This window comes from Cebus imitator, unplaced genomic scaffold (genome assembly GCF_001604975.1).
Source record: "Cebus imitator isolate Cc_AM_T3 unplaced genomic scaffold, Cebus_imitator-1.0 Scaffold6, whole genome shotgun sequence".
NCBI lineage: Eukaryota > Metazoa > Chordata > Mammalia > Primates > Cebidae > Cebus > Cebus imitator.
The window spans coordinates 7,132,424-7,157,230 of record NW_016107321.1 but is presented as its reverse complement, the minus strand read 5'-3'; the positions used below and the strand labels follow the sequence as shown (position 1 = coordinate 7,157,230).

Below are 24,807 nucleotides of genomic sequence, written 5' to 3'. Positions count from 1 at the left end.
ACACCTATTGCTGGCCCTGAAGAGAGTGTTCTTTCTATTCCTTTAAAATGGTTTCCTAAGCATCTTATCACACTTCCCCTGATAGACAGAGACCATGGCGGGCCGACATCAAGTGAATGTTTGAGTCTGCCTTTCATATTTAATGTCTCTGCTTACTTTTGAGGGGAAATTGCCCTGACCCAAAATTTAAGCTTTCATCCAGGATTATCTACCTGTACTTAATGCAGCTGGAGAGGAAGTATAAAAGCAGGAAACATAACGTTAGAGAATGTTTCTAGAGCAGCGTGGTCCTCTTTGCTCTTTGTACTTAGATTTTGACAGATGTCTCTGTCCACATGTGAATTAAATGTCTCAGGATAAGTCCGGTTACCTTAAATAAAAGCTTGAGAAAATAGGCTGTGATAAGACACATGACATAAGAGAATATTAAGACAGTTATTTATACTTGGTAGCTACAAATATTAGAATGTGCAAAACTATTTTGGTCACAAGAAGAGGCTGAATTATTTCAGTCTGTAAATTGGGAATCAGCAGAACCATTTCACCTACCATTCATTGAATTGTTATTTAGGGCACTAAATGTGAGTATGAAAAAAATCTCTGCTGGTGCATGTGAGATGGCCTTTTGTGCCATGTAGTACAAATACAAGACCATTGTCCCTGAGAATGTTATTCTTTCCCTAATCTCACTTGCTATTTTAGGACATTTCCAAGTTTGGAGTAAATGCCCATTTTCTTTAAGAAAAACACCTCCCTTTCTGTGGATTAAAGATGATTTGCATTCTTTATGGGCTTCTCATGGTCCAACTCACCTCGACTGTGCATTGGTATGAAGGATATTGCATGTTACTGACTTTCCTTTTCTTTCAGATTAAAGGATCCTGGTCAAATAAAAGAGGTAAAGAAAACTACAATCCCTACAGCTACGGAAACATCTTCACCAATTGCTGCGTTGCTCTGTGTGGGCCAATCTCACCAAGGTAAGACTCAGGATACATCAGGTTCTTTAACTGACCTTGGGAAAGCAAATGCCTCCGCTGTTAGCACAGGCCCCCCGACCTGGTGGAATGGGTTGCCACTACCAGGTGACCACTTTGTGCCATGTGGATGTGGCCTTCATGAAATTGAGATCTGACTCTGTTTGTGGTGTCACGCTTCATACCTTTTTTGACCTTCAACTGAATCTGTGTTTGATTTGGGGAAAACGTCCTGAAGCCCAAAATAGAGCAACATGCCTCTGACCCTGCTAATTACTGAACGTGCGAGCAGGGAGCTGTGGTTAACATCATCAAGGAGTCAGGACACGGGTAGGAAGGAAGCAGTCAGAAAGCCTGCGGGGATCAGTTTTGAAAGCCGATTTGCACAGCCTAGAAATGTTCACAGGGGGAGAGCTACATGGCCGCAGTTGCTGAGCCTGTGGTTATGGTAATGATGACAATGATGTTAACCATGGCAATAGGTGACCTTTACTGAATCCATGTTAAGCCCTACTCTGAGTTCTCGACTTGCATTAGCCTTTTACAAGCTCACTCTGTGCCTATAGGTGGATACTGTTATATCTCATTCTATGGATGAGGAAACTGAGGCACAGAGTTTAAATCATGTGCCCAAGATCACACAGCGAGTACATGCCAGCTAGTCACGACTCACACCCAGGCTGACCAGTGTCAGAGCTGCTGTGTGCCCACTGATGCACACAGCCTGCAAGTCAGAGTGTACAAGTTCAAAATACAGACAACTTTTGATTCTTTGTGAGTTACACCCAGGGAGAATATTTCCAACTGATAAACCATCATCAACAAATAGATATTGAGCAACTATACCTGTTCTCTAGGATGAGTTTCCAAGTTATTACTGCTTCCTGCCTTTTGGTCTCTAAATGTGTAAAGCAGGGAGAAATGACAGAAGCCACTGTGACTGTGTTCGAGGCAGACCCACTGTGTGCCCAGACCTTATGGATGTGCACCTGTGGAATGCACACTTCATCTGATTATCAGCCTCAATGAATCCTCATTAGAGCGGTAAAAAGAAAAAAAATTCCAGGCATATATTCCAAGGCCATTTGCACATTGGCACTGAGTTATTATTACTTTGAGTCATCCGTGGTGCTACTGCAAAACTAGAACTTGATCGCTTTCTAGCATTTGCCTAGAAAGTTGGGAGCCCAGCATGCCACTATCCTCCTGAATTTGGGGTCCTCAAGGGACCCTTGACCTCCTCAGAGGCTTAGAAAGGGCAGGCAAGGATCCTGAGTTGGAGGGGTTGCTTGGGCCACAGGGGTCAGACATGCCAGGTGCCAGCTCCTCTTGAAGAAACCTCCTGACTCACCTAGGGATTCTTCTGGGAGCTCTTTAGGCAGCAAGCCTGGTTTTTCACGGCATAGATGGTGCTTCCCACTGGCATGTTTGTGACTAGTAGGATAGTAGGACAGGCCAGGAACTGAGTGTACAAGCCAGGGAGAGCTGGCCTCTTTCCCCACCTGCGGTGTATGTATGGAGCTAAGAAAGGATGCCAAAGTCTCAGTTCTGCCCAAATCGCCCTTCTTGTTCCTGAGTCCTTCATCTGCAGATGGCACGGCTTTATGATGTTTATAGACCACAAACTCTCACAGCCAAAATTATTTCCACTACTGGGTTACATGTGCTGTTTTGGCTGGATTTGGGCTGTATTCATTCCAAAATCCATGTTCCTTTTGGGTGGGGCATTTCTTGAGAGTGGTCCTACCCTCAGAAGTGTTTGAATCATTTGTTAAAAGTAAATTGAAGGACATTAAAATATTGAGGAGCTTATCTGAACAGACAGCGGTTCATAAATCTGACAGCTCCAGAATTCAAGTGGTTTGAGGCTGCACTGAAGGTGCTCCAGAAGAGGCTTTTATTGGGTGAAGGTGGGAGGAAGGCAGATAAGGTATTTATTTTGTTAAAATGGGGCCATAGCTGTCCTTGGATTATTCTGGCACTTGGGCAGGGACATAGGCCACTCACAGGCTCCCATGCTAGCCCCTGGCAGACTTGAGGGGGTGATGCTTACCTTTGCCCCTCCCTCTCATTCCCTCTTGCCTTCTCCTCCCCTTGTGCTACCTCGCTTCAGCCACTGCACCCTTCAGTGGGCCAGGGCCTTCCCAGGCATCCTGGCCAGGCCCACTGGCTGAGAATGTCACCCGCTCAGTCCCTTGTACTTGAGTTGCCCCCCATGGGTTCTTAAACAGTGCCATGCCATGCAAATGAGCCACAGAGAGTCCTTGCGTTCCCCACTGGGAGCCTACCCACCAAGAGTGCAGAGACCCACGTTCGGTTCCTGCAGTGTCACCAGAGGCAGGAGTGGCAGCTGGCTGGGCATGGCCAGGTTTGGGGGAAGGGGTCCTCATATAAGCCTGGCAGGAGGAATGGAAAATTGGAAAGACAGAAAGGCCCAAGGAATGGTTAGTGTCACACCATACTCGAGCCAGTTCCGAGGGTCATACAGCCACCATTGACTGCACATGTGCCGTGGAGCCAGCTTCATGCCAGTCACTGGCATGTTCCCCTTGAGCTCTGCCCCACCCCAGCTAGCCCTGTCCCCCTGCCAGCTTCTTGGCCAACAGTGAGGAGGGGATTTGGGACAGGGGGTCAGTGCTGTTGGTCCCCTGCTAATGCTCTCTCACCTGGTGAGGTTTGCGAGCACCTGACTGAGAGTTTCCTCTGAGAACCTCCCATCACAGTTCTCCTGATGTAGGCAGAGCCATTCCTCCTGATAGTCACTCATACCTGTCACTGTGGCCCCAGCCTGTGGCCATGAGCCCTGGACAGGCCTCTCTATGGGGCTCCCCATGGGGCTCTCTTGGGCTGTTTCCTAGAGCACTGCAGCCCAACAAGCGCCATGAAATGGGAGGGTTGTTTGTTCTGCTACAGTTGGAGGCCCGGAGGCTGAAGTCAGGGTGCCGGCAGGGTTGCCCTGGCCCTGAGGCTGGGGAGAACCCTTCTTTGCCTCTTCCCTGCACCTGGTGGGGCCATCAACCCTCCGCATTCCTTGGCTGGCAGATGCTTCACCATGGGGTGGCCTCTGTTGGCCGTGGCGCACTCCCCATGTGCATTCTCTTCCCACCTCTGTCTCTTCTCATAAGGACACCAGCCACACTGGACAAAGGCCCAGCCCAGTCGAGTGTGACCTCACCTTAACTTGGTTCCATCTGCAAAGAGCCTACTTCAAGGTCACACTCTCAGGTACCAGGTTACGACTTCATATCTTTCTGCACAGTTCAACCGTGACATTCCCTCAAGATCTCATTTTTTTTTTTTTTCTTTTTGAGACAGTCTTGCTCTGTTGCCCAGACTGGACTGCAGTGGCATGATCTCTGCTCACTGCGACCTCCACCTCCCAGATTCAAGTGATTCTCCTGCCTCAGCCTCCCAAGTAGCTGGGATTACAGGCATGTACCACCATGCCCTGGTAATTTTTTTATATTTTTAAGAGAGTTGGGGTTTCACCATGTTGGCCAGGCTGGTTTTGAACTCCTGACCTCCAGTATCTGCCCACCTTGGCCTCCCAAAGTGCTAGGATTACAGGTGTGAGGCAGCACATCCGGCCCCTCAAGACATCTAGACACAGGCTCTACGTGGGACCCACACCTGGACCTTCACCTGACCCCCAGGTCGCAGCCACATCCCCGGCTCTCACCCGCACTGGGGGCAGAGCACCTTTCTCCAGGACAGCTTGTCTGCTCTTTTCCCTCTGACCCTCTGTACCCTCGAAGGGAGTATTGTGAAGCTGGTTTGAGAACCTTGCTTTGACATCCTGCAGAGGAGGCCCAGCACTTTCCTTGGAAAGAGGGAGATTTTTGCTGCCTGTTGTTTTTTCTAAACTTCTGGAGGTTCAGCTGAAACTGAGGCAGAGGGAGTCCCATTTGGGGATCCGGTCACAAGTGGTTTTTCTGGCTTATTGTTCTGCCACTTAAAGGCCCGAAGGCAGTAGTCACACGAAGTTGACTCCTGTCTTCCAGAAGCTGAACTGGCACACAGGAGGCCCTGCTTTCTAAGAAAAGCAGCCCAGGCAGTCAGTCCTCAGAGGCGGGGATAGGTGTGGCTTTGCAGATAGATTTCTTTATTTTGCAAAACACCGAGCACCTGGGGAAGATTCTGCACTGCAAGTGTGGCTGGTCCCACAATGTGGGGGCTGCTCCAGGGACACCCACTCAGGAGCTGAACCTCCTGTTGCTCTTTACACCTCTGCCCTTAGACTGAAGGTCAATGCTGAGCCTTGACTGGGGAGAAAAAAAGGCAACTTTACCCCACCTTCGAATGAGCACAGTGCCGTACAGTACAGAACCAGATGTCTTTAGAAGCATTACTCAGAAACTTGTCTGTGGGCCGAGGGACCCAGTCTTCATTCCATCAAGAAGAATTTGCACAGCACCCACTGGGTGACAGTCTCAGAGATGCAAACATTGGGACAGCCTGCCGGTCCTTGCCCTCCACGCCCTGACAGTTGTGGATGAGGGGCTCTAATCCGCATCTCTGTGTGCGAGGCACAGGGCCAGGTGCCGTCGGGGGCAACAAGATGAAGACTCTGCCCTTGGGAGCTTGATTGCAGGCGGAAAGCGAAGTGCGAGAGAATCAGAGAAGGGGAGAGAAGGAGAGAGAGGGGAAGGGGCGAGGGCCAAGAGCAGGGGCTTTTGAACCTGGTCTTGAAGAATGGACAGCAGAGGGGAAGGAAAAATGACTTTGGGAGAGAGCGGGGAAGAATCGGAACAAAAACCCGGAGATAGCAGAACAGAGTGCACGCTGGGCGGGGTGGGGCTGTAGTCCTGTTCCCACATGGTAGGTGGCCGTTTCCCACACACTGTTCTGGCACTAGCCGGTACCCAAAACACGTTTGCTGGGTGAATGTAGTAAGAAGACATGCAGTTGAGGCTGGAGGGGAGCGCTCGGGGTGGATTGTGACAGATGAGAGTGAGACCAGTTTGGAGGGGCCTGCAGTTAGTGGACAAGAGGGAGATACTGGGGTCTGAGTGGACCACACACCCTCAGCCCAGCCAGGAGGCAGGCCATGCCACAGTCATGTTTAAAGGTAGAAGGGACAGAATTTGGTCGCTGATTCTACCTGAAAGTGAGGAGAGGCGTGGTCTAAGGTGCCATCACGGCAAGAGGGAGTCGCAACACGGAACCGTAAATAGTGTGGCTGCATCTTTGGCTTTTGATTTACCCTCTTCCTCCTGTGTTTTCTTCTCTCTCACAGCCTGATTGACAGAAGAGGGTATATCCAGCCCGACACGCCGCAGCCAGCAGCTCCCTCCAATGGCATCACCATGTATGGGGCCACGCAGTCACAGAGTGACATGGTAGGAGAGGGGGCCGCGGCTCCCCGCCAGGGCCTCCCTTTCGCTGCGTGCTCACGGACAGGTCACCAAGCAGTCGTCCTAGCAAACCTCCCCAGAAGCCGGGCCAGCCCACTGCCACCCACCCAATGACTACCGCGCTCAGACAGTAGGCAAGGCGTTAAACTAAGACAGTAGGCAAGGAAGCGTGTGGCCACTGAGTTCAGCGTGCTTGCTCACGGTTGTGCAGGGGAAGTCCACACACGTGATCCCTCTGCCAAAACAGCTGAGGCACGTGGCTGGAAGCCCCTTATACAGGAGCAGGCTGTGGTTTGAGGGATCAGGCGCACGTCCCAGGCAGGGCTGGGCTGGTGATCTTTTCCCTTTCCGTCCCTTGGTACCCATCTGTACTGACCCCTCTTCCGCTTCTTTAAGTGTGCAAAGGATGGCGCTGCCAGTTCTCCCTGCTTCAACCCAAAGTCTGGGATCCACCCTGCGTACCCTAGATCGGACCAGGTGTTCATTCACTCGCAGCAAAACTGAGCAGTGCCTCTCCAGGGAGCGTGCAGGTCTCATGCTTTCTTCAACGGGTGGATACAGTTTGCTTCCCATATGCAGGTTTCCAGCATGCAGGTGGGACATCTGGGGAAGGAGGCAGGAGTCGCTCATGGACACCAGAAATCCCAGCCTGGCCTGGACCTGACCATGGTGTCTTAAGATCCCCTAGGTGTCTGGAAGGCAATGGCCTCTCTTTAGTTCCATGTTCCTGCAGAGGTCTTTGTCTGTGATCCTGTGCTGTGTGCTCTTTCTATGTTGAATCCACACTGCGGAGCATCCATGACAGGTCGGAGACCTGACTTTCAGGTGGACAGGACGTGGCGAGCAGCCCACAGCACCTTGGTTCTGGGTGCAAAGAACTGCAAGGTGGAAGTTGGCAGGCTCAGGACCGTCTCTAATAGCTCAGGGCCAAGGGAGGCTGTTTAATTCCACATTGACCTGAGTGGCTGTGTTCACAGCTGCGGGAACTAGGCTCAGCCCCCAGCAGAGGTGGCTGGGATTTACGTGTTGGCGGTGGTGGTGTCTTCTTTGTGTTGTTTTGCCCTGCTTTGCGAACAAAGTATTTTCTCTTTTTTTTTGAGAGACAGAGTCATGCTCTGTCACCTAGGCTGGAGTGCAGTGGCACAATCTCGGCTCACTGCAACCTCTGCCTTCCAGGTTCAAGTGACTCCCCAGCCTCAGCCTCCTGAGTAGCTGGGACTACAAGTGTGCACCACCATGCCCAGCTAATTTTTGTATTTTTAGTAGAGACAGGGTTCTCCATGTTGACCAGGTTGGTCTCGAACTCCGGACCTCAGGTGATCCACCTGCCTCAGCCTCCCGGAGTGCTGGGATGACAGGCGTGAGCCAGTGCCTGGTGCGTTTTCTTTCAAAGCAAGTATGTGACTTCAAGGCCCTTGCCACTCACTCTGTAAGGGATCGGGGAAACAGCTTGTTTGGTCAGAACTCACACACTCAGGGAGATGTTAAGGGTCACTCCCCCAATGTTTTTCAGAAGAGTAAACTGAGAACAGAGGGAGGAAAAGAGGGGGTCACATTCACGGGGACCAGCTGTGTTCCAGGGCACGTGGTGGTCAGCACCTCATTTAACCCTAAAGCAACAGTGGAAAAAGGGGACACTTGTCCCCACCATTTTAAGTAGGAGAGATTAATCCTCTGTCTACCCAAGGGCACACAGACACTGATTTGTGGGTTCAAAACTAGCCTGGTGACTCCAGTGCCCATGTTCACTTCGTATACCGCATGCCCTCAAGTGCACAGGCATTAAAGACCAGTAGATCTGTGCTCTGAGACCTTCTTGACGATTCGCAGGTGCACAAGGAGTGCCCTTTGAGGACAGAGCTCACCAGGATTCTGGCCACATACGTTGATCATGTCTCTCTGATGTGTGTGTGTGTCTACACACAATCACCTCTCATTCAATCAGCAACTCCACCTGGGTTCCCTCTGTGTATTGAGGACTAGAGTAGGAGCTGCAGATACAAGGTGTGTGGAGTACAGCTCACCTGCCTTCAAAGGGGTCAGCACTCAGGGCACCACGTGAGCAGATACATGAAGGAAGCATTAAGAACCTTCTGCAGAATTCACCACTAATGGCAACCGTCCTTATCAAAACCATGGACTTACGTTCATCCTACCCTGTGACCCCCACAGTACTGGGCTCGCCAAGTGCTGCACGGTGCTCATCTCACCAAGCTCTACACTTTCTTGAGATTAAGAAAATTAACAAAGGCTGTTTAAAGGTGCTTTCACCAGGAAGCCACTTCAGGTCAAGACCAGATGGGATACAATTCAGCAAACAGTTATTGAGCACCTACCCTGGGCCTCAGAGAAGGTAGGTTTGATGATGGAAGTGGGGAGGTCATTTTACTCCAGATGGCAAATCAGCTTCCTCTCCAGAGTCCGTTCATTCTACACCTGCACCAAGACTGCGGTCAGGCGCACACATTTGTGATGTGGCAGAAATGGTAGGGCACATTTGCCGATTCCTGTAAGAGTCACCTTCCAGCTAACTAGTACCCCTGAAGCACTGGGCTGTGACGTTTAAGGGTTGTTGGAAGAGGACCCTGCACAGGTTAAGAAAGAGGACACTGTCACAGTGCAGCCGTTGCCTGTTTATCACCCCTGATCACTCAATTCAGTGTAAGGCTACTTACTTTATTTATTTATTTTTTGAAAGAGTGTCTCACTCTGTCACCCAGGCTGGAGTGCAGTGGCGTGATCTCCACTCACTGTGACCTCCACCTCCTGGGTTCAAGTGATTCTCCTGTCTCAGCTTCCCAAATAGCTAGTATTACAGGTGTGTGCTACCACGCCCAGCTAGTTTTTGTATTTTTTAGCAGTGACAGGGTTTCACCATGTTGGCCAGGCAGGTCTCAAGGTCCTGGCCTCAAGTGATCCACCAGCCTCTGCCTCCCAAAGTGCTGTGATTACAGGCATGAGCCACCGTGCCCAGCCGGTAAGTCTACTTTTTAAGGCATCTGTTCATCTGGGGGCTTGAGTACCATGTCCAGAAGCTTGAAGATGACAAAAATTACCAAGGCTCCTTGCCCTGCTGTTCTCCACTGCGACTGAAGATGGGACAGTCTCAACACCCTGGAAAGAGCTACATGCAACATCACCAGGCCACTGAGCACCAGGCAGATCAGGAAGAGCTCTGGACCCAGAAGCAGAGCCTCTTCAGAGCCGGCCTTGGGCTGGTGGCATACAGAATCATGGCAGGATTGAGGACCTGCAGCCCTGGTCACCTGCCCAGGCTGACAGTGCACTCTCTGCCATGCACACCTGAGGGTAGGTGGCTCCGCATCCCCTGCCACCCATACACACAAAAGGCAGAGGGCATCATTCTTTTTTTTTTTTGTGAGACAGAGTCTTACTTTGTCACCTAGGATGAAGTGCAGTCTTGCGATCTCAGCTTACTGCAACCTCCGCCTCCTGGTCTCAAGGTGAACCTCCCACCTCAGCCTCCTGAATAGCTGGGACCACAGGCATGCGTCACCATACCTGGCTAATTTTTGCAATTTTTATAGAGACAGTTTTGCCACGTTGCCCAGGCTGATCTCAAACTCCTGACCTCAAGCAATGCACCTGCCTCAGCCTACCAAAGTGTTGGGATTACAGGTATGAGCCACCACACCCAGCCATTCATTTCTTTACTCAGGCATGCACAGATTTTTCCAGAGAGCTTCTAGGGGAAGGCTTGAAAGCACTGTTGGGTGTAAAGAAATTAACAAGGCTCGCATGCCCCTGGGAGCTGTACGGTACAAAAACACTTCAGCATCACAGCCCTGACGAATCCATGCCTGTATGTCTAGGGTCAGACACATGATATGTGCATGAAATTTCAGGATCAAGATCCCCCCTTAAAGCCCATGGACCCCATGGTAAAGAAACCCTCCATCAGTGAGTACCATGGTCTGCCTTCCTCCCTAACAGAGACAAAACTGTAAAAAACCTAAACATCCTGGGAATCATGCGCATGTGAGCGCTACTCTGGATTTGGTAATAGCACAGAATTGTGTGTGTGTGTGTGTGTGTGTGTGCGTGTGTGTGCGCGCACACACGCGCGCGCACGTATGCATGTGCACATGCTATTAGCTGGGTGCAGTGGCTCACACCTATAATCCCATCACTTTGGGAGACAGAGGTGGGTGGATCACGAGATCAGGAGTTCACGACAAGCAAAAAAAAAAGTTAGCCTTACATTGAATTGAGTGATAAAGGGCCTCCGGAGTAGCTGTGATTATAGGCACCTGCCACCACACCCAGCTAATTTTTTTATTTTTAGTAGAGACAGGGTTCCACCCTGTTGGCCAGGCTGGTCTCACACTCCTGATCTCATGATCCACCCATCTCGGCTTCCCAAAGTGCTGGGATTACAGGCATGAGCCACTGCACCTGGTCAATAGCACAGAACTGTATAGTCTAAGTCCCTGAAGCAGGATGTTCCAGTCCGTGATAAAAGCTGTACAGAGACATCTCTTCCACATGGCAAATGCTTTTGAGTCAGCCAACAGGCTTTAGGATGCCTTTTTATCCCCATCCTGAAGAGGAAAATTGGAGATGGGGATTTACTGTGCAGAGACCAGAGTGCTGCCACTTACTAGCTGCATAACCTCGATGAGTTAATTAACCTCTCTCTGCCTCAGTGTTTTCATCTATAAAATGGGAACATTGATATTCTTACCTTGTAGGGTTTCTGTGAGGATTAGGTTAAGACATATAAAGCACTTAAAACCTTCCCTAGCACAAAAGAAGTACGATTTAAGTGTCTGCTGTTATTATTATTGTCTCCCTGAGATCCATGAGTGGCAAGATGAGCGAGCTCCACTGTACCCTCTCAGAGCAACTGACAAACAAAAGAGATGGCTGGTGTGAGGGAAAGAGCCCAGGATGGGAACCAGGGAATGAGCGCTCCCATTCTGGCTGTTGCCAGTTAGTTCCCTGACCATTAGCAGGCCACTCTTGCCTCACTGGTCCTCAGTTTTCCTCATCTGCAAACTAGGAGCTGGGATTAACTGGTATCTAAAGTCCCCTTCCAGCTGTGAGCCCTTTGTGAGGCTCCGACCCTTGCAGCTCCACCAGGAGGGCAGAGACAACATCTCAGTCCACACGTGCAGGCAAGAGCTCTCTAGCCCCCAGAAGGAGGTAAACACTGTGACTGTCAGCTCCTCCTCTCCTCCCGCCCACCCTGAACAACAGCCCTGAAACTGACTAAGCCCGCACTTGACACAGGACTGGGGGTGTGCTGTGGGGCTGCGCCACGGCCTGGCCGTCACACCAGAACTTCCCCTGAGAGGAGGGGCGTGTGTTGGTCTTCTCATTTGTCTCTTGCATTTATGGGATAAAGCCCACTTGGCCATGGTGTGTAATTCTTTTTGTATGTTGCTAAATTCAGTTTGCAGTATTTTGTTAAGGATTTTCTGTCTGTATTTGTAAGAGAATTATCTGTAGTTTTCTTGTGAAGTCTTTGTCTGGTGCTGGTATTGGGGGTAATACTGGCTTCGTAGAAGGAGTTGAAAAGTGCTTCGTACTCTTCTGTCTTTTGAAAAGTTTGGGAAGAACTGGTGTTCATTCATCTTTAAAGATTTGCGGCAATTTGCCAGGAAAGCCATTTGGTCTTGAACTTTCTCCATGGGTATTTTATTGATTATTAATTCACCCTACTTATTATAGGTCTATTCAGATTTTTAATTTTTTTCTGTGGGTCAGTTTCAGTAGTATGTGTCTTTCTAGGAATTTATCTATTTCATCTAAGTTGTCTAATTTGTTACGTTGTCTCCTCTGTCAATATTGTCTTATTATGAAAATAGATGAAAGGAGGAAAGCTTAAGGACTGAAAAAGTTAAATTGAAAATGAGAATAACTTGTAAAACTCGAGGGGAAGAGAAGAAACAGTCAGACCTCTGTGAGAGTCAAGAAGCACTTGGAGTAAGCCCTGAAGAGGGGAAATTGGTATTTTGTATTTTTTAAACGTTCTGTGAAATGCACATGGCAGCTGAGAAGTGAGGGGAACTGCTAGCAGAGTGAGTTCCAGCGTGGGTGCCGGCCCGTGACTGTTGCTTTGCTTTCTCCCGCTTTAAGTAATGTTAGAGCCATGAGAAATACACATACCAATTAATTTCCAGGAATTGTCAAAACACAGACAAGTGAACTGAAATATTTCAAGACTGACAACAAAACAAATTCTCTGGGGCCACGGTAGCATTCTTCTCCTTTGATTTTCTTCGGCTGCCTGTAACAGACATCCCAAGCAACAAAGACCATCACAGACTGAGCCAGCACATCACGACCAGCCGTGCCTGGCCAAAAGGGTCCCAAAGCCCTTCCGTTTTCTGGTGTCTGATGCAGTGATAGACACCCAGGGCACTCACCCTCTGCGCCTTGGAAAGCCTGTACGATTGCTAAGACCAAGTGGTCTGCAACTTGCCAAGCAACCCATCATCTTCCTTTTTACTTATTTATTTCCTGATTTGTGTATAGTTAGATCTCACAGTCGATAAAAAAATTTCTTGTGTTCCAATCCCCGACTAGACAGATGTGAAAACAAATACGCAGATCCTTTAGTATTGAATTAGTCAGAATCGCAAGCTAAACTTCAAGCTATTCTAAGAGCGGCACCAAGTTGATTTGCTCTAGAACCATACTTTGGTCAGGTGGGTCTCTGCTGAGGTTCAGCACTCTGGAATGGGAAGGGCGTTGCTGATATTGTGCCCCAGAGTCCCTGGTCCTGGTTCCAGGTTCAGGACTCGGGAGGAGTCCTGGCTCTGTTCAGTCTTTTTTTGCACTCTGTAAACAGTTTAAACCCTGAAAAAAAATTTTTTTCTTGTGTGTAAATGTTTCAAATTAGACAGAAACCAGGGATTCCATTCACCACTGTTCTGGAGTGGCAACGGAGTCCAAGGGGGTGCCCCTGTTAGGCTGAGCCCTCTAGGTTAGGCAAAAGGACAGGACCAGGGACTCCAGATACCCAGAGTCCAAAAGCAGACAGCAAAAAGCCAACAGGACCAGGAACTCTACACCCAAGATTAACAAGACAGAAAAAAAAAAAAAAAAAACAGGACTCTCCCAGAGTCCAAAACCCAACACCAGAGAAACCAGAATCAGGACTCTTCTAGAGTCCAGAACAGAACCAGGACTCTTTCCACAGCCCAGAACAGAACCAGGACTCTTTCCAGAGCCCAGAACAGAACCAGGACTCCTCCCAAGTCCTGAACATGGAACCAGGACCAGGGACTCTGGGGTACCCAGAGCCCAAGGTCACAGGAATCACCATAGTCAATTCCAGCATCCTGGTAATTGGATGATGCCTGTAACTTCCAGGAATAACCAGATCTGGCCTGACTTACCTTCTCTGCAGAGCAGGACTAGGGGACTCAAGAATAATTTGTCGGAGCGCACTGAGAGTCGATGCACTCTCCTCTGGCAAGGGGTGGTCTATGGGGTCCTGGAACGTCTCAGGGGGCGCCTCCCCTATAGTCTACCTCCCAGCTCGAGGGAGCCCGGAACGAGCCCAATCTGCACCCAGTGGCAAACGAAATAATAATATCTCGCTGGGGCCTCCAAATGTTGTAACCGAGTGAGTTAGAAGGAAACACCACGCTCTGAGATCAAATTATGAGTCCTTTATTTAGCCAGCGACTGAGAGTCAGCTAAGGCTCAAAATCTCTCAACCCCAAGAAAGGGGCCTGATTTTCCTTTATACCTTGATTTATGTAGGGGAGGGAGCAGCCTAGCTAAAGCAGAATTGTACAGAAGCAGAACAAGCAAGTCAGTAGGAGGAGGTTGGTAACCAGCGGGCAGGAAGTTCCCAGGATTGTTGGTTGCTAAGGGTATTTCCATACAATCACTAAGGGGGGTAGCAGGAAACTTTCCATACAATCGATCACCAAGGAGGGTATTCACAATAGCAGATAGACTTGCCAAGCAGGATGGTTACAGTGGTTACAGGTACTGTGAACAATGTGAACCACTCTCCACGTTCAAAGCTTTGACCCAGTAATGCACCTGAGGGGGCCGCAGCAGGGAGGGAGAGGCTTGAGAGAGTGTGTCAGGTTTGCAGATAAGATGGAGTCAGTTAGGCTAACCCAGGTTAGGTTATTACACTATTATTGCAAGAATTACCTCACTTAATCCCCGTAACAACCTGCAAGATAGCCTCATTTTACAAAGGATGAAACTGAGACTTGAATATGTTGAGTAACTTGCTCACAGTCACACAGCTAGGGATGCAAGCCTGTGTGCTTGCTTTTTTCTTTTCTTTTTTTTTTCCCTGAGATGGAGTCTCACTCTTGTCACCCAGGCTGGAGTGCAATGGCACAATCTCAGATCACTGCAAACTCGGCCTTCTGAGTTTAAGCAATTCTCCTGCCTCAGCCTCCCGAGTAGCAGGTCTTACAGGCATTTACAACCACACTAGGCTAATTTTTGTATTTTTAGCAGAGACAGGGTTTCACCATGTTGGCCAAGCTGATCTCAAAATCCTGACCTCAGGTGATCCACCCACCTCAGCCTCCCAAAGTGCTGGGATTACAGGTGTGAGCCACCGCGCCCAGCCTCGGATGCTTTCTGTGTCATATTTCCATTTGAAAAGCCCTCAAGTTGGAACCAGGTGACCCTCTTCAGGCCTAGCCCTATGTCTGGAGCCGAGGGATAATTTATTACAATCTGTTGCTCCTCAGCCCAGGACACTCATCAGAATCACAGTGCTGATCTCTGCATCCAGTTAAATCAGAATGCCAGGGTGGGTGGCAAGGCCTTCGTAGTGCCATGGGCCTGGAGATGACTGTAATTGGCAGCCAGCATTGAGGACCATCAACATAGACTTCAAATTCTCTTGCTCTCTCCAAAAGTTTCGGTTAAATGGAATGATTTGGGGGCATTATTTGCTTTGGTACAAAGAAGTTTATTTTATCTTGAAAAACCTTAGGTCAGTTTCATTTAACACGTGGTCTATTCAGAGAAATGGGTATGTGGAGGGTTTGAACAGAATGTGCTAGAATGTGAGAGACTGTTGGGGTCGGGGGAGCTTCGGCAAAGAGCACTTAGGTTTCAGGCAAAGCTTCCTGGAGGAGTCGACCTCTGAGAGTTTGCCACCCAAAGGTAGGAGGGATGTTTCCAGCAAACAAAGTGCAGGCATGCACAGGGCGAAGCCTCTTGGTGTTTCAAGAGGAGGTGCAAGTTGTGGGGGAAGCTGACTTAGGCATGTGGAATGTAGGCGCCCATGGATACCTGAGGCAGTGAGGAGAGGCCCAGCACATAGGGAAGGTTTGCTTCCCCATGTTGATGGAGAAATGGTATGGTTGGTAGAAAATCACTTTGAAACAATGGAGATATGAATCCGTTTTCTCAGTTATCCTAGAAGAATCAGTCACTCTGGCATTTCAGAAAAACTCAAAGACTTACTCATGGTTGTCACCTGAGATGCTAATCCAATTTCATCTTACACACTGGAAGATTATTTTTTGAAATCAGCATTCATTACATTTTCCATTCTCTATGCCCACCTCTGCCAGCTGTGTCCTCACCAATTCAAGTCAAGTTTCTTGGTCTAATTGGACACCAGTATGAAAAATAGAATAAGATCATCATGAAAGATAATGGAAGGAGAAGCTTTGCAAATATTTACTTTAAGTACTCAGCGGGGCGTGGCAGAGAACAGCTGTGGGGTCAGAGCACCTGGGCTGGCTCTGACCTTTGCCAACCCTGACACTTTGGGCCTAGGTGATCTTGGGCAAGGAACTTAATCCCAAGAGCCTTAAATTCCTAACCCGTAAAATGAAGAAAGCAGCACCAATGTTCACCTCCCTGGCCTGCGGTGAGGGTTCACAGAGATTGTTTCCTCTTCCCGTCACCAGTTTATGACCTAATAAACTGGAGGTGCTTTTTTTTGTTTTGCCTTTTAGAGATGAAATCTCGCTCTGTCGCCTAGGCTGGAGTGCAGTGGTGCAGTCTTGGCTCACTGCCACCTCCACCTCCTGGATTCAAGCGATTCTCCTGCCTCAGCCTCCCAGGTAGCTGGACTGCAGGCATGCACCACCATTTTTTATAATCTTGGAAAAACATAAGCCAGGACCCCAAACCGGAACTCTTTTCATGGAGTGAGGAAGGGGTTATTGTCCCCAGACATGGGCACACTGGATTGCAAATTAATAAAGACAGATAGTTGTATTTACATAGAGCTTTGCAATTTACAGAGCAGTGAAAAATACATTTTCTAACTTAACCCTTTATTTTTTTTATTGTTTTTTGAGACAGAGTCTCACTCTGTCACCTAGGCTGGAGTGCAGTGGCACGATCTCTACTCACTGCACTCTTGACCTCCCAGGTTCAAGTGATTCTCTGCTTCAGCCCCCCACGTAGCTGGGATGACAGGCGCACGCCACCATGCCTGGCTAATTTTTGTATTTTTAGTAAAGACAGGGTTTCACCATGTTAGTCAGGTTGGTCTTGAACTCCTGACCTCAAGTACTCTGCCCGCCTTGGCCTCCCAAAATGCTGGGATTACAGTTGTGAGTCCCGTGCCCAGCCTGGAGGTGGTTTATAAACGTTCGGTTGAATGTATATGCAACTTCCCCTCGCAGGAGCTTGCTCACGGGAGATTCTTAACACCTATTAATTTGTTCCAACTTCTTTTCCTCATTCCTTCCATCCTCCAATTTTGCCACATCTCCAAAAACCTCCACCCTGAATGTGGAACTAGGAGCTAGAGAGAAGGAGTTCTCTTTGATGTAGTGACATGCCATGGTTTCATGAAGTTATGGCCGTGGTTGGATGAAATTAATCTGCGAGCCAAGAGGCGGACACCATGGTCATTCCAGCCATCAGACACTGTAGCCAAGTGCCTGTGCACTTTTCCAGGATCTATAAAACATTTTAAGACCTGGAAAGAAATTACAAGCTCTAAAACATGAAAAGAAAACTGCAAAATCAAAATTGATAAATATTTAATGTCTGTGAGACACATGAATATGTTAACTTCATTAATTGTTAAATTTAGCACTCATGAAAATTTTATGACAGTTTAGAAATGATTTGTAGGTTGGGTTTTTCCTACTTCATAAGAATCCCCAAGCACACATATGATTACACTGAAATCATTACCAATTACAAAGTCAGTTGCTCATAGATGGATAAATTTAAAAGTCTAATTGGTTTGGAGCCCCATGCCTTCCCCACACTGCCTTTGCAACTGAAGTTGCTTCTGGAAGAAGTCCTTTTGGTTTCAAGGCTCCTACCCACTGTTGGAGTGCCCCAAGTGCCATGAGAACATCTGCAGGAGAGGATGAGATGTGTTCTGTGTGGCACCATAGGTCACATCTAGGACCAGAGGGTGGGCCTGGGATTCACATCCTACTCAATCCAAGAGGGAATGGCCCAGCACGCAGAGCTCTTAGCAGACAGGAGTCCCCACCCAGAGTTCTCAGACTTGGGACAGGAAGCATCTCCTAGCAATATTGGACAGAGGACTTCAGCATTGGTGGCAAGGCCCGAACATCGACCTTCAGGCCCCCATCCAGTGGAGGTCCCGTCCAGCATCCTCTTCTCTGTAATCAGGGCTATGGGCCCATTGTGTCTAATCAACAGGCCACTATCACCACCAGATAACGTTCCACTCCACCGTACATTCATGGGCCATTCAGGCACCTGGCAAACAGGCCTTCCTGTTGCTTCAGTTGTTCCTCACTTGGCTACAGTGTCTGATGGCTGGAATGACCATGGTGTCCGCCTCTTGGCTTACAGATTAATTTCATCCAACCACGGCCATAACTTCATGAAACCATGGCATGTTACTACATCAAAGAGAACTGCTTCCCTCCTGCTCCTAGTTGCACATTCAGGGTGGAGGCTTTTGGAGATGTGGCAAAATTGGAGGATGGAAGGAATGAGGAAAAGAAGTTGGAATAAATTGATATGTGTTAAGAACATCCTGTGCGCGAGCTCCAGTGAGAGGAGTTTGTAGGTACGTTCAGCCGTGGGCTTCTGTGGTGCCGGGACCACGCTCAGGGCTGTGGAAAGAGCACAGGCAGGGCTGGAGCTAAGCGGAACCTGAGGCTCAGTGCTCTTCCCCGACTCCCCTCTTTGCAGTTCAGCCACCTTCACAATAACACAGGGCTCACCACTCCCCAGACTATACCACATGGACATACCACGTGCTATTCCAAGCCTTCCACATCCATAACTTCTGCTAACCCTCACAGCACCCTCTGAGGATGTTACTAATACTACCTCCGTTTTATAGATTAACAAAACTGGAGCAAGGAGAGTTGAAGTACATTTTTCTAACAAAAACATCCTAATTTGCCCCCGGGGTCCATGCTTTTAACCCTATGCTATGCATCTCAATAAAGAAACATCTTTAGGGGCTGTGTGGAAAGTGATTTTCAACCACACTCTTTCAGTCCCCACAACCCATTACCCTTACCCGCGGTCCCCTGTGAAAACCTGCGCTTAGGAAGTGATCAATCATCACTCATTTATACATTATGGGGAACTTCAGTCAGACTTCAGGGATTTAGGAATTTCAGTTGTCAGTGAATATGTTACCCTCTATTAAAAACGCTTAGGGCTTTAATCATAGTAATTGAGTGCTTCAGTGCTGTGTGCCTAGCGCTTCTACCCAGAGTCTAGAATAGTTCCTATGATAGTTGGTTTCATCAAATGTTGGTTAAAGGAGAGCAAGAAGGAGAAAAAGATTGGCTCCTGTGTGCCGGGTTTGACAAAATAATTCTCTCATCTAGTCCTCACAAAACTGTCTGATGTGGGTATTCTGATTGCCCCAGTGAGGAGACTGAGACTCAGGGATGTTAAGTGTGTGACAGAGATAAGCAGTGGCCAAGCTGAGACCTCACGCTTGGCAGTCTGACTCCATGGAAAACACTGTTCTTAACCCCCATAGCAAAAGCCTCCCTGGTAGGTCTTCTTATGGAGTGCAGTGGCATGAAGGCACCTCCCAGGGCCGAGGAAGCCACACCCCACTGCTCTGTCTCCTTTCTCTGCAGAAGGATGATTAATTGGTGGTGGTCAGTCATAAAACCAGGCTGTGGGACTGAATGTGCAACCTCTTCATAATCTAACCTGCAGCCTGATCAGCACATCTATCAAGCATCGGCAGTGTCCTCTCTGTGTTAATCAATGGCAAATTAAAGTCATGCTTTTTTCTTTCTACTTGCTCCCTGGAGTCCAAACCATTTGTACCACTTCAGAACAGTCTAGTAGAGATCAGGCAAAAGGTTTGTCCATGTGGAAACATATCAGTATCCAAGTGAATTACTGACCTGGCCCACGAGTGATCTCTGCTGTTACACTGCTTAGAGTTGGTGCCATTTCTTTGGGTCTGAAAGTTATTGTTTTCATCCAATTGGGATGCTTTTGGCCCTTCACTTTCTTTTTTTTTTCTGCCTTAATCCATTCTCCTTCCTCCTGGAACTCCAGTGATAGACATGTTAGACTTGACATTGGCTCAGAGGGTAGGTCCCTGAGACTCTGCTTTTTCCTTCAACATCCCTCTCAGCTCTTCAGACTGGATAATTTCTTTGGGTCCGTCTTCATGTTCACTGATTCTTCTGCCATATCCAATCTACTGCTAACCTTATCCAGATCATTTTTCATATTGCGTATGGTTCATTTTGCTTATTGTACTTTTTATTTACAGAATTTTGATTTGGTTCTATTCTATTTTCCCATTTCTTTGTGTATCTATTAACATTTTATTGAATACAGGACGTTTTAGATATATGGTGTAGAGACTGGATTTTGTTATCTTACGCCAAAGAGTGTTGCTCCTGTTACAGCAAGAAGTTCAGTTACTGGCTCGTCACCTTGAACCTGTGTGGGCTTGTATTCTATTTTGTTAGTAAAGATCTGTGGAAAGCCCAAAGTGTTTTCCAGACTTCTTTAATTTGTTGGAACTCAACCTCCAAAGTCTGTCTTCTCGGAAGATTGTTTGGTTTCAAGCTTGTCACGACGGGCCTAGGGTCTTACTTTAGGGCACGATTCTTACTCCTAAGGCACAGCCTTTCTTATGTCTTAGGGGTCCCAGGGACATTAATAATGTGTTGGAGGTGTTAATGACATCAGTGTCCCTAATGCCCTACTTTTCTCCACTTCTAGTATCTCTGTTTCTCTTTCAAACCCATTGCAGCTGCTGTCTTAAAAGCTTTGGGGCAGGGGAGGTTCACCCTGCCCATCCACAACACAGCCCTTCACTGCAGACTTGTGAGGAGCCCCCTCTAGCACTTCTGGTCCTTCCTCTCTGAACAGCATCCTCTTTTCCAGTTTCCTGCCCTGCAGATCCAGATGCTTTGGCTGTCTCACACTCTGATTTCCGCTTTCTCTATAGCCAAACGATGGTGGTCTGCTCAGGCTCCAGCTGTGCAATGGTTGGGGAACTTTCCCCAAGAAAAGAACTGGTTGGTTGTGGGGCTTAGCTTGTGAGTTTCCCTCAAGGATTACAGTCTTGCATTATCTGTTATGCCCTACTGGAAACCATTTGCCTCCTGTACTTTGGCCAGTTTCATATACTCCCTTATATGCAGAGTGAACGTTGGTCCAGTATCAGTTCTCCATCATTCCTGGGAGTAGAAGCTTTATCTCTATAGTTAGAGGACATGTTATAACCCATGTTGCCATATGTTCCACACATGGGTCATTTGCTACCCGCTCTGCCAGCAGTGAACACTAAATTAGCCTTGGGGTATGACTACTCTGGCCTAAAGCCATTTCCAGTGCTTACTTTGAAGGAGGAGCCTTTGGAGACAGATTTAGCATCAGACTCAGCATGTTTATTTGCAGAAGAGAGAAAAGCTGGAGGGAAAGAGGTCCTAGGTATCTTTGGTTAGATTTTTGCCTGCCACTTTGGGAGGCCGAGGCAGGTGGATCACGAGGTCAAGAGATCGAGACCATCCTGACCAACATGGTGAAACCCCATCTCTACTAAAAAAATACAAAAATTAGCTGGGCATGGTGGTGTGCGCCTGTAGTCCCAGCTACTTGGGAGGCTGAGGCAGGAGAATTGCTTGAACTCGAGAGGTGGAGGTTACAGTGAGCTGAGGTCGCGCCACTGCACTCCAGCCTGGCGACAGCATAAGACTCTGTCTCAAAAAAAAAAAAAGTTTTTACCTGCCATTTTATTTTAGGACCAGTATCCGGAGAAGAAAGGTATTTCTTGAATGATAGAAAAGGTGCTTCTACAGAAATATGCAGTATTTTAGAAATTAGAGATAAAGGCCTTATAATTTTATATCTAGATAAACACCCTGATATGGCAGGTCAAAAATTAGATAAATATTGATAGATAGCTGGCATCAAAGTACCTACCGAGATCTTATTTATTATCTCAAATATGGGAAAATTCAGTGGTAGTGTATCTTCTCACACAAGTTGGGGATGGGGGTGGTTATTCAGTGCCTATGAGATTTTCCCCCGGTTATAAATTCTCGAGGAAGAAAATGTTAGAGAAGTTACAATGTGACATCTAAAGCAATAAGGTGATGCATGTGACCTCAAGTATTTCTTGCCATCTGAACTCCTATAAAATTCCAAGGAACCATACTGGAAGCATGTGCAAATCATCCAGAGCCAGCTGAGGACCACATTTTCAATATTCCTGCTTCCCTCATTATTGGCTCTTATTATTAGCTAGCACTGAAGATCTATATAAGACAATGTCTATGCATGGCATACTGACGACATTCAGTGAGGGTCCACTTTTTAGAGTGCACGCCTCATTTGATTGTCATTGTCAAATAATTTAACTTCTGTATAAGCACTGGTGCCGTCATTTATGCTTATGTCTGGCACTTGTTGCTACAAAAGTCCTTTGGGATTGCATGCTAAATGCAAAGATAGTAACATGGTACATAATTGCTGTAATTGTTTTTAGAAAATTATTTACTGTATTTACTTAACCTAATATTTTAAATCCCCCAATCCATTATCAAAACAAGATTAAGCCAGCAGTTGCATGATTTATTAAACTAGTATTGCAGAAGAACTCTCCCTGTATAGTCTGAAAAATCAAATATAGTAGGAAAAAAATAACTTAGGCAAACATAAATGATAATGTTAAATAAAAGAATACAAAAAAGCTCTCCTCCCAAGCTGCAGCTGCATTTTAGGTGAACTTTAGAAGATTGTGGTGTGTCTATAGCTATAAATAAGCATTCATAAGACCCCAGAACAGAGCCTCACAGCCAAGCAGAAATAAATGATGCCTAACTCTAACACTTCTGACAGAACTGGAGCAAAAGTGATAAATAATTTCACTGATTCTTAATTTGTATACAGACTATCTAGAAAATTCCTAGGTTTCGCTTTTAGTAGCATCTGTACACTTGGTTTTTTTCAAGCAAGAAGTTAGCTAGGGTAAAATACAATATATTCCATCATGAGCATTTTTATTTGAGAATCTGCAGAAACAAGTAAATGATCTCTATGGTGTTTTCAAATTGTAACATTAAGCGCTAATGTGTGTGACATCCAGACATCTGAAGCCATAAACTTCTTTGCAAGTGAAATGCCGACGCCTTATTTGGGCAGTAAATCAGCCGTCACAGTGAGTTACTGCAATAAGGGCAAAAGCTCCAGCACTCCAGATAGTGGGACTGCTATGCAGCCAGCAGAAAGGCCTTTTCACAGACATCTTACAAGAAATGAAGCCTTTATTCTATTAGTATCCAGCATTCAGCCAATTTTTTACCTTAAAAAAATGGTAATGTCTTATATGATTTAACCTAATATTTGATTAATATGAACTTTCAAAAGGTTGTTTTGAAATAAAAACATGAGTATCTCAACTTGCTGTTCAGAGAAGATGGACTGTCACTGTCAGAGATCTAAGCAGTCGACTGTATAGTGTTATGTAACTGGTAGGACCAATTCAAACATACCCAGCCGCTTCTTGGTGATAGCCGGAATGTGTGCACAGCCATCAAATTATAAGAGAAGAAAGCGAGCAGTGATGTCTCCCTCTACTGGCAGAAACCAGGAAGGCTCGGTGGTGGAGGGAAAAAGCTTCAAAGTAAGGGAAAGAGAGAGGTAGAAAGGAAGAGACAAAAAATTTAAAAAGAAGATGGAAAAAGGGGAATTGGGAGGCAAATCAATGGGAGAAAAGGATAGAGGGGAAGACAGTTGGTGAGGCCAGACAGCAAGAAAGTTAAGTAGAAAAGTCAACAAGAAATGGGCAAGTAAGAATTAGAAGTAAAGGTTAAAAAAAAGGAGAAGTATAAGAATCTTTTTCATGGTCATCTCCACAGTAACCCTGAAAATATTGGCCATTTCCCCCATGACTTTCTCAAATAGGAATCACGGCCATAAAGGTTTATGAACCTGTCGTCCTCAGAATTCTGGCGGAGTGGAAAATTAGGAAAAGCTCTTTTAACAAAAATCAGGTATCCCTGAGTCATTTGATATCTGAGCTTTTTCCAAGAAGCATATGTTCAAAACAGACGACGTTTTAAGAGCGTTTAATGAGAACTGTAAATTCCAGTCAGGAGCGTCCTGGCGCTGCCCTTGGTTGGAATCTGACAAAATTCAGCTCTGTCCACAGCAGTGCCATCTTCTGAGCCTACAGGAGATTTAGATGGGCAACACCCTGCAGAACAGAGCCTCGTCTTGGTGTGCCCCAACTGGGATTTGCCTTCTAAATGGAAATCCCCTTGAATGTGGCAAAGTGTCTTCAAAGCAGTGAGCTACATGCAGGACTTAAACACTTAGGTGCATGGTGACAGTCCCATGCCCCCTGCTAGCACCCAACAGAAAAGCTGGGGAGGACACAGAGAATAGTTCATTATTAATATGAAAGCAGTCCCTTTATCAGGGGAAACACCCAGAGCTAGACTTGGAGACACAGTCATCTTTTTTAAACAAATCTATGTAGAAGAGGTATTTATCATCTGATAAGTCAGGGTTGCAAATAGTCATCTGGAAAACATTTCTGAGTGACTTCTCTATGGATTTTTAAAATTAAATTACTTACGGGCTGGGCACAGTGGCGCACACCTATAATCCCAGCACTTTGGGAGGCCAAGGCAGGCAGATCACTTGAGGTCAGGAGTTCGAGATCAGCCTGGCCAACATAGTGAAACCCCATCTCTACATAAAAAAACAAAACATACAAAAATTAGCCAGACGTGGTGGTGCACTCCTGTAATCCCAGCTACCCGGGAGGCTGAGGTAGGAGAATTGCTTGAACCCAGGAGGCAGAGGCTGCAGTGAGCTGAGATCACGCCACTGCATTCCAGCCTGGACAAGAGTGAGACTCCGTCTCAAAAAAACAAACAAACAACAACAAAAAATTAAACAGCTTCAGCTAAACTGTTCCTTTCACAAATACTATTTCACACCTTCTTAAAGTTCTTAAGCTTTGCCCTTGACAAACTCCAGAGCATTTCCAACAAGGCCCTGGCCAGTGAGGCCCAGAGAATGTTTGTCATATTTCTTCTTTAAACACCAGGTGT

The 24,807-nt window shown here is 47.1% G+C and overlaps 1 protein-coding gene across 4 annotated transcripts in view; it reads left to right on the top strand.

The window, feature by feature from the left end:
- ZDHHC14 (zinc finger DHHC-type palmitoyltransferase 14) overlaps positions 1 to 24,807 on the top strand; it is a 305,991-nt gene that overhangs the window by 273,403 nt on the left and 7,781 nt on the right. For all 4 annotated transcript variants that reach the window (XM_037741941.1, XM_037741934.1, XM_017538670.2 and 1 more), the window contains exons 7-8: positions 871 to 980; positions 6,214 to 6,316. In XM_037741941.1, the coding sequence (XP_037597869.1) occupies positions 871 to 980; positions 6,214 to 6,316 (213 nt within the window). The remainder of the gene's footprint in view (positions 1 to 870; positions 981 to 6,213; positions 6,317 to 24,807) is intronic.